General features: G+C 36.1%; 1 protein-coding gene across 1 annotated transcript; it reads left to right on the forward strand.

Annotated features, from left to right (window-relative positions):
- The first annotated feature begins 8,159 nt into the window (after window positions 1–8,159).
- Window positions 8,160–10,396, forward strand: LOC145609074 (protein LIFEGUARD 4-like). Its single transcript, XM_081664641.1, has 4 exons — window positions 8,160–8,514; window positions 8,641–8,754; window positions 9,937–10,094; window positions 10,190–10,396. Exons 1-4 carry the CDS (start codon window positions 8,271–8,273, stop codon window positions 10,394–10,396), a joined length of 723 nt encoding a protein of 240 aa, XP_081520767.1. The 5' UTR covers window positions 8,160–8,270.
- The last annotated feature ends 270 nt before the right edge of the window (window positions 10,397–10,666 follow it).

The raw sequence follows: 10,666 nt of genomic DNA on the forward strand, positions 1-10,666 counted from the left end.
TCGAGCTAATAAGGAATATTTTATTTCAATATGACTATATATTCAAAATAATAATAAAATTTTTTCTGAAATTTTACAACTGCGTTTATATTATTACAAATTAAGAACTTATAGAGTATAGTATAACTATGAAATAAATGTTGTGTTGGACAATTATATCATATGTCTAATTCTAGGAAAAGGTAAAATATCAATTAATTGCAGTATATGTTTGATTAATTTTTGATGTTTATTGAAAATTCATTAATAAATAAGTATTTACAAATATGGCCACTAGACATGTTCAAACCAAGCCCCGTCTGAAAAGATTCTCGAGTTTAGGCAGCCCTTAGCTTAAAATTCATTTATGATTAATTTTTTACTTGCATAGTTAGATATGACATTATAATTTCTATATTTAATGTGTTTGTTTTATCAAATTATTCGCTGAACATTCTTACAAAAATTAGACTTACCTTGCATAGCACGGGCCTTAAGCTAGTACTTAAACATATACCAGGAATGAAACGTGTCAATTCCTGGTGTAGTTTTTTTCCCTCCAAAAGAGCTCGCCTTTTTTTTGCTAAAAGCTTCTTTGAGAAGTTTGATACGAAGTATATATCATAATATTATTTCAAATATTTTATACCTATCTTTTATAGTAAATATATTCCTTCTAATTATTACTCCGTTTTCCTTAAATATTATTTTGTATGACAAATCTTAAATAGATCATAATTTTTTCATTCAATTGATTAATATAATTAAAAATGATGAATCTATTAAATAAAAGATTTGTACTACACAAATTATCATTAAATTGGATTTTTTTTAATACTTTAATTGATTTCTCGCCAAATTCTAATACGAAAAACCTAATAAAAATATGAAGGGAGTTTAGCAACATAGCATAACATTATAAACACTTTATCTATACATGTAATCATGTAAGATATTTTGATTAAATTCTTTGTATTTGTATCTCCAATACTTTCATATTGTCTTAATTTAGGGAAAAAAATTGACTAAATATCAAAACGGAGTTATCATTTTTCTTGCCCATTAAGTGTAATACACAATTTTAAATACTTTTAATTGATTAATAAAAAGAATTTTTTTTACTAATTTAATTATCATTGTATTTTTAAAACACTCATATGGTCTAGCATGTAGATGTAGTTTTAATATACTCATTTCTCTAACTTACTCTTTCGTTATATTTCATGTTTCATTTCATTATATACGCAAAATAAGAAGATAATAAATACTACTATATTATTGTAGGCGTCGTTTGAAGTGCGCCTACTTAAAAGCATGTATGAATATGCTTAGCACTCATAGGAAGTGGGAATTGACATATACAATTAGGGACAAGGAAAGTAGCGAGCCGCCAACAAGTTTTAAGAAACTTGTAAACCGTTCACGGATCATAAAAGGCAACCACGATTAAGGGACAATGATAGGCAACAACGATATATTGACTCGTGAAGGTTACACCCCATTCAAAATCCATAAGATTACTAACTCCATGTGGTTCGGAACCACGAAAGGAGGATCGGGGATGATGTACGAAGTGAGTCATGGAGTCACATTTTACCCGTATTGGCCTCTACTCGATTCTTATTGCGAAAAGTATTCATGTAATCTCAAAGGCATGCAAACAAATATTCAATTTGCTCCAAACTATTATTAAGCTAAATCGGTTGAATATTAATGCAACATATAATTCTAAAATATTGTGACCACTTCATTAAATAACAAGATTAAAGGAACCTAAACCGGTTGTTCGAATTATCTTATTAGGCGTGATGTTCAATTACATATTCCATTTAACATACAATGTGGTTATCAATAAATATAAAATAAAACATTAACATTGGAAGCAATTTAACAATAAATCCAACAATATAAAATCGTTAGAAAAATAATACAAATAAAAGGAACATAATATCTTAATTTGATTTTGCTTGCTTGCAACTATAAAAACAATAAACGCGTTAGTAACTTCAAGGAAAATTAATAAAACAATAATTAAAATGAAATTAAATAGAGTTGATTTGGGGGCCAAACCCTCAAACAGTTCTACCTTTCACGCCATGGTTTAAGGACAGAAGCTCGGGTAAAAACGGACTCCTTGGAGTACTTAGGGAAGGACTTATGGAAATAATAAGGTAGGCTAGTGTTTAGGCTAGAGCATAGAAGAGAGAATGAGAGTATTGATTGATGCCCCGTACATCAGAAATGAGAGGGTATTTATAGGAAAATGAGTAAAGGGAACACACGGAACCCTAAAATGGATAAAAACCCTAAACAAGTTGCCGTGACACAGCAAATACTGCCGTGACACGGGAAAACAATGTCGTGACACAGGAAATATTTGTGTGACGTGGGACATATTTAACATACAGGAAGTGAAAATGCGTGAAGGGTTTACACGGAAAAGACACGGAACTGTCCCGTGTCACGGTACTGGCACCGTGTCACGGGGAACTGTGCTGTGGCGCGACACAGTTTGCCGTGACGCGGCGGACCCTGTGTCCCTTTTTCCGTCTAAATACATTTTTTGCCCTAATTACATTCAGCCTTTTTATGTGACGATTCATAATTTCGGCCTATTTTTTTGGTTTATTATTTATTAATTGGGTTAAAATAATAATAATGAAAAAGGTTTGGCCGAAAATAAAAACTAAACTATGCTTTGACTAAACATCAAGACTGATCCGTTGGCTTTTTTATGATTTGAATTAGATTGAACATGAATTTTAAGCACTCCCGAGATTAAATATTCAACCCGACCAATAATGGCGGTGAAAGGTTGTTCATCATCGGGTTTGGTTTTGGGGAGACATTTTTAGGTGTCTACAGAAGCCCTCACTTTGACTGAGCTTGTAGAAACGTCAGTTTCGAAAACGATAGTCAAAGTAGTCGATAGGGACAGAGAATGATTTAAGACGTTCTGCGATCCTAAATCACTATGTATACGCCGATACCTGCAGAAAAATGTTAGTTCCACAGATAAAAGAGTAAAGGGATAGAATATGTATCTGATACCGGTGTATCGGTGACAAATAAATTTGGTAGCTTTCTATGCTTGAGGAAAGTCGACATATGAATTTGGCGTTTTCTATGCTTGGAGAAATCCACCGAATAATACTTTCCATGCTTGAGGAAAGTCGGTTTGGCGGTTTTCTATACTTAAAGAAATCTACGGATAACACTTACCATGCTTGAGGAAAGCCGACAACTCGCTGACTTCTTTGCTTTGAGAGGTGACAACGACTGACAATTTTCCATGCTTAAGGGAAAAAACTTGGCGAATCAAATTTGCAAGTGTATAATGGTTCGATTATCCCCAAACGTGGGCCTCAGATGATTTACCTTCAAGACGACTATGCGACCATATTAGGTGTTTAAAATGTCGAAAATATGACCCTAACGCTTGTTAGGGGTAAATTGGTAATTTTGGTACCTTTTAAATACCAATTAGAATATTTCGCGCAATTCCGGTGGAAAATAAATGTCCAAAAGCTGTAGAAAATCATTCAAAGATGCCCGGAATATTCGTCCAGAGTCTTCACGAGTGTGCAGGACACGCGGCAGTGCACCTCGTCACGGGGGAATATGTCGTGACACGGTGTTAGGTCCAGTCAGACGGTGCATAATCCCGTGACGCGGGACTTTTCTTTTGCTGCACTGGTCGATGCGCATCAATATACGCGCCGCGCCACGTCATGAATACCAATACGCTGTAACAACCATCGTGGCACGGGGAACGGAGCCACGTAACAGCTTCTTTTTTAGCTTTAAATTCGAGCTGCTACATGTCTGCTTTCCCATTTTGTTACTTTTTCTTCACCATTTTCATTTTCTCATTCTTCTTCTATTCTCTCTTTTCTTTTTCTTTTTATTTTTAATTTCACGAAATACCGTGCCACGGCGTTTCTTCACCGGCGCATGAGCAACTCCACCGTGTCGCGGCAGTTGTAATCGCGTCACGGCCTTTTTGCTACGCTGTTTATGTTTCAATTTCGCCGTTACTGCTCGCAGCTGCTGTCTGAGGGTCACTGATGCTGTCAGAGTGTCGACGCGACACGGACAGCGGTACCGCGTCACGCTTGAACTACCGTGCCACAGTGGTTCTGCTGCTGCGTTTTGCGGTTTTTTGAGCTAATTTCTGAGCTCAATTCTTCACCAAATTCACTCAAATTTCTTGATATTTTCCTCATTTTTTAATTCTTACAAGGATCCATGTAACTTTTCTTTGCTTTTTGTCTTAAATTTTGCCGTGAATGCCATCTTTGCTTGAAACCCTAAAAATCAAATTGGGGGTTTTTAATTTTGAGCTTCTATGTCGAATTTCCTGCCATAAATTAGTTTGTATATGAATGTATGTTTGTTTGTGAGCAATTCGAGACCAAGTTTGTGTGATTTGGTGAAGAAACGAGCAAATCACCATTTTTTGGTACCAGTGTGAAATGGTGTTCTTGTTGTTCATGTTATTTCTTTGCACTTGAAATAGTGACATATTGGTTGTAGATCTTGTAAAATATGCCATAATGTGCCGATATATTGTTTTTGTGCAATTTCAAAACATGCTCTGTTTTGTGAATGTACTATATTGTCATGGAGAACATAGTATCATGCGGCTAGGGGAACTGTAGTATTAGTCTGTCATGGAGAAACTAAATACTAGTAATAATTCTATTATTTTGCTAATTTTTAGCCTTGAGGTATAAATTTAGCGTATAACCGAAAATGCGACTAGAGGTAGCTGTTAAGCTGCTTTTTGAATAAATAACCAAATAACTTAGGAAATGATGCTAAGTATTTAGACTTTTATTTTTATTTTTTTATAATAGCATGCCTAGACAGCGAGACCGGGACACTTCCACTCGTGGCCGGCGCCAGGCTATTCGAGAGGACACTCCCACAGTTCCCAAGGACGTGGATGATGCTTTGGAGACCGCGACTCCCACAGTTCCCACAGTCCACCAGACGAGTTGGTTTTCCATCGTGAGAACCATGTTTCTCATCGTCCACTTACTGGTATAGTTGATGGTGTACTTCGCCATCATGGTTCTGGAGCTGGAGATACGATTCCCCGGCTATATGGACTCATCACGGCGGATCCTGATACCAACGCCTTGTGGGAGTCTATATGTTTAGGTAATTTCTATGCGTCGCTTGTCGGTTTTTGTAGCCCCCGAGGCTGTGGTTCGACCGTTGTTCGAGCCTTGTTGGTGTATTTTTAGGATACGTACTACCAACACTTTTCACTTTTCTTGGGGGGAGATGACAGTGACTCCTCTCGATTTCAGCATGATCAGCGGCTTGCGCTTCACCACTCGGCCTGTTGAGCAGATACCTAAACTTACTTGGGAGTCGGGTCAGGTTTCAGAGTTGTTGGATCCTATTGTTCATCATATAAGAACTTAGTCGGTGCCCCAGGGTGGTTTTTTGAGTAGGCGATCAGAGCTGGCCTCTGTCCTTGCTCATGCCTTTGATACTGCTGATACGAATCCCGAGCAGCGATTACGGGTCTTCGTATTGATCCTCATTTCAGGAGTTTTATGCATTTTAGTTGATTGTTTTACTCGACCCGAAAGCCCGCACGACCGGACCATAATGGGCGGGTTTGGGCACAAAAATTTCGGCCCAAAACTTGGCCGGACTTGGTAAATGAGCTGATTTTTAAACCTTGGCCCAACCCGTCCAATGATCACCTCTATCTTTGTCAAACACAAACATGTTCTTTTTTGTCAAATATAATAATTTTTTTCAAACACGTTCAACCACCGGAGTAACCATGAAAAATGACATGTTCTTTTTGTAAAGGTTGTATGTACTTTGTAATGTCATGTTCTTGTCAAACACAAACATGTTCTTTTGTCAAACACATGTATGTTCTTTTTCAAACACTAGAATGTTCTTTTTTTGCCCATATTCTATAAAATATGTCTAATGTTCTTTTCGGGTGCACCATGCGCATGGTGCACCCGGGTGCACTATATTATATTTTCATAAAGAAATGGAGGAAGTAGTTTTATACTCCCTCCGTCCCTAGATTACATTCGTCTTTGGAAATTTACACGGGAATTAAGGAGGGAAGAATAAGACAAATAACAATAATTAAATAATACAATAGGAAGTACAAAGATAGATTAGTTATTACTCATGACATGTCATCAATCATTTGCAAAAAAAAAGGACCAATCACATGCTCCTAATTGAAAATTTTGTAACCAATCACATTCATTGTAATTTGGCACAAGGATTATAAGTGAGATTAAGTAAAGATGAGTGAGAAAGCATTAAATATAAACTAGAAAAAGAGAGTTGATTTACTAAAAAAGAAATTTACCAAAAATAGAAAGGAGGAATGTAATTTTGGAATACCAAAAATAGAAAGCAGAAATGTAATTTAGGGACGGAGGGAATAATATTTAGTATAAGAATTGATTCTTAATAATACGATAGATGATTGATTACTTGATGATTCAATAATCATGAATTTTTGTGTCAAAAAAAAAAATCATGAATTGAAATTAGAGCTGTCAAAAGTTGACAGGACTCGAAATACCGACCCTAACCCGACCCTAACCCTAACCCGTTTGAACCCGAAAAAAATGGTGACCCGAACCCGACCTAACCCGACCTGAAACCAACCCTAGACCCGAGTTGACCCGAGTATTTGAGACCCGAACCCGACCATGAACCGACCTAGAAAGGACCCGACCCGAATGTGACTCGTAAATTATTGACCTGAACCGAACCCGACTCGAACCCGAGAATGACCCAAACCCGATTTAACCCGTCAAAACCCGAATTCAACCCGACCTGTTACTAACCCGACCCGTTCCTAACCCGACCCAAATTTAAACCCGACCCGAAATCAACCCGACTTGTTATTGACCCGACCCAAATTCAACCCGACTTGTTATTGACCCGACCCGAATTTAAACTCGACCTATTACTAACCCGAATTTTAGGATTTAGGAATTTTTAGAATAAAAAGAGTACTCCGTATTGACTATTGAGTTTCAGGCTTTTTTTCAATTTATTAACATGGATTCCAATTATAAAACAAAAGTGGCCTTTCTCATCTTACTTGACTTATCTCTTACATAATCCTCGTCAAAGAAAAACTGAACTGGACAGCAGCCAAAAAAAAAAAAAATTAAACAAAAAAATAAAAAATACACGGGACCCAGACAATAGCAGATCTTTCTCATCTTACTTGACTTATCTTTTTTTTTTTAATTATTATTATTATTTTCTTTTTAAGGGAATTCAAATTTTATTATTCACTTGTCTGTTTAATATTTTTTTTTCAGAAAATGTTTTAAATTACGTAATTTAATTTGGAGTTTTAAATAAATTAAAAAAAATTTAAAAAACGTAACTGGACCCAATATGACCCGTCCTGATATCAAACTTAAACCCTATTAATCCAATATTTGATACCCGAATTCGAATATGACCCAACTTGATTATTATAACCCGCAAATTATTGACTTGAATTGAACCCGACTCAAACCCGATAATGACCTGACTTGAAAATGACCCGACTTGATTATGACCCGCAAATTATTGACTTAAACCGAACCCGACTCAAACCCGATAATGACCCGACCTGATTATAACCTGAAAATAATTGACTTAAACCGAACCCAACTCGAACCCGAACACGACCCTAACTCATTTAAACCCGTAAAAACCCGAATTTAACTCGACTTGTTTTTCACCCGACCCGAATGTAACCCGACCTTTTATTGACCCGACCTAAATCCGACACGAACCCGAAAAAATGTATGACCCGATATGACCCGACTCAAGCATGACCCAACCCGAAACCGACCCACATAGGTCCTGACATTAACCCGTATTGACCCGACCCGAGATGACCCGACCCATTTACCCGAATTGACAACTCTAATTGAAATACACATTTTTTTTTTTTGAAACCAATTGAAATACACATATATGACAACACTCACACGTAAAATTAAACATTCCGCGTAAAATTCATTCACATCCCAAAATAACAATGCTTTGCTGTTAATCAAAAATCTCCACAAATCACACATTACAATCCCAAAAAAACTACCCCCAAAACAAATTCCCCTAGATCTCATCATCCTATTGCACCCCAAATCTCTTCCAAGATTTTTCAAGAACCCCAAAAACTCAACAATCATTCTCGAAATTCCCCCCAATTTCCCCTCAAATTCCCACAAAAAAATCAAAATCAAAAACCCATTTCTGTGATCATCTTCTTGAGATATCCAAAAATGGCGGTTCTAGGAAAAGGAAGAGGCGACATTGAAGCAGGGCAACTCTACCCAAACATGGTGGAAGACGTACTATTCCGATGGGCTTTCATCCGAAAAGTGTACGTAATCATCGCCATGCAAATGATTCTCACCGCCGCTGTTGCCGCCGTCGTCGTCTTCGTTCCACCAATTCCGCGCTATTTGGTGTCTACTCGTGCTGGTCTCGGCATTTACATTGTCATCCTCATTTCTCCTCTTATAAGTATGATTTGATTTTCATTTTGATTTCTAATTTTGTTTTGATTTTTGGGTGATTTAATTTATTGTTATTTTGTATGATTTTTGAATTTTTGTTATAATAATGTTGGTTTATTTGTGGGTTTTGCAGTCATGTGTCCTTTGTACGCTTATATGAAGCGTCATCCTATTAATTTCATCCTTCTTGGATTGTTTACTGTTGCAATTGCTTTTGGCGTTGGAATGAGTTGCGCTTTTGTTAAAGGTACCATTGTATTATTATAAATTTATAAGCTGATCATTAAATTTTTTGTTATGTTGATTTTTGAAAAATTTTGGATGATTCTTTTTGTTAAATGGTGTGATACCCCATACTTTATAAGCTTAATTAACATAGGATAAATGTTTTGATATTTTTTTGATAAATTTTGGATGATTCTTTTTGTTAAATGGTGTGATACCCCATACTTTATAAGCTTAATTAACATAGGATAAATGTTTTGATATTTTTTTGATAAATTTTGGATGATTCTTTTTGTTAAATGGTGTGATACCTCCATACTTTATAAGCTTAATTAACATAGGATAAATGTTTTGATATTTTTTTGATAAATTTTGGATGATTCTTTTTGTTGAATGGTGTGATACCCACATACTTTATAAGCTTAATTAACATAGGATAAACGTTTTGATATTTCGTGTCCGGTTGTATGTTGTAAACTTGTAAAGGCCGGGTGTTTGGTGTGGCGAACTGGCGAATGTGAAATGGCAAACATTGCAACTTATATGTATGTATCTAGAAATTATTAGTGCTCTTAAATGTGTTAAAATTGTATTGCAATAGAAGAAAAGGAATCATGTTATTGGATTATTTATTAATAAGTTATTTGGGCAACAAAGCATTGTGTCATGGATTGGTGCATTCTTCATACATCATTTTGATTTTTACGGATTAAATAGACCATAGCTCATATAAATATTTGTCTAATATCTATGAATGATAGTCAGTATATTTGCATTACACCGGCTTTTGCCTTTTGGGTAGTTGAGCCTTTGGTGGTTCATCATGTTGTTCTATGTACTTGACTAAACCAAATTGAGAATGAGAAGTAGCAGTCACTTTTTTTTATTTCATCCTGGTTGTGAGTTTTACGACTCATTTCAAGTTTTAAACAGATTTCTATACAGGGCCAGTTTTTGATGTACTAAAATCATTTTTATGAATTTTGCTATATCTATTTCACCTCTTCATTTTTATGGACACTCATCTATAGATGTCTTGTTCAGCATTGATTTCTACAAACTGGGTCAGACCAAATGCTTTTTATGATCAATGACAGAAAGTCCTGGAAAATTTCGCATTACTCTTCTAGTGGAGGCATTGTAGTTAACTCAGGTGGCAAAGCTTTTGAGTTCGCTTAAATCTCATTATCTCTTTTTTCGACAGGGAAAATTGTTCTGGAGGCTTTGATTTTAACATGCGTAGTGGTAGTCAGCCTTACCCTATACACATTCTGGGCAGCGAAAAGGGGCAAAGACTTCAGCTTTCTAGGCCCTTTCCTGTTTGCTGGCATGATGGTGCTGATGGTTTTTATGCTAATCCAGGTATTCAGGATATATGAATATTGATCTTTTCTTGAAATAAACTTTGTTTTAAAATCAACAAAGTCTCACTTTAGCATCCTTTACCTGATGTGCAGATTTTCATTCCCCTGGGAAAGCTCTCTCTGATGATCTATGGGTGCATAGCTGCGATATTGTTCTCTGCATACATTGTATACGACACAGACAACTTGATCAAACGTTACAGCTACGATGAGTACATTCCTGCAGCAGTTACCCTTTATCTTGACATTGTCAACCTCTTCCTTGCCCTGCTGGCTCTTCTTGAGGGAGCAGACAGCTAGGTGATCACATTCCTTATTACACTCGCGGGTTGTAATTTGCAACTCATTAGATTTATCAGACCATTCCTAGTGATTTAGTGAAGGTTACTCTTCTTCACTAATAGAATCTATGAAGTACATATTTGAAACTATGACTAGTGTTAATCTGCCACTTACTGATTGATCAATGAATCAGTGTAAAAACAGATCATGGACATTTTTAGGTCCAGAGCTTTAGAATTGCTATCCTTGTAGATTCTTACGACATTGCTTTTTGTATAGAGTACTACG

The sequence above is a fragment of the Chenopodium album genome, chromosome 23 (genome assembly GCF_948465745.1).
Source record: "Chenopodium album chromosome 23, dcCheAlbu1.1, whole genome shotgun sequence".
Classification (NCBI taxonomy): Eukaryota; Viridiplantae; Streptophyta; class Magnoliopsida; order Caryophyllales; family Amaranthaceae; genus Chenopodium; species Chenopodium album.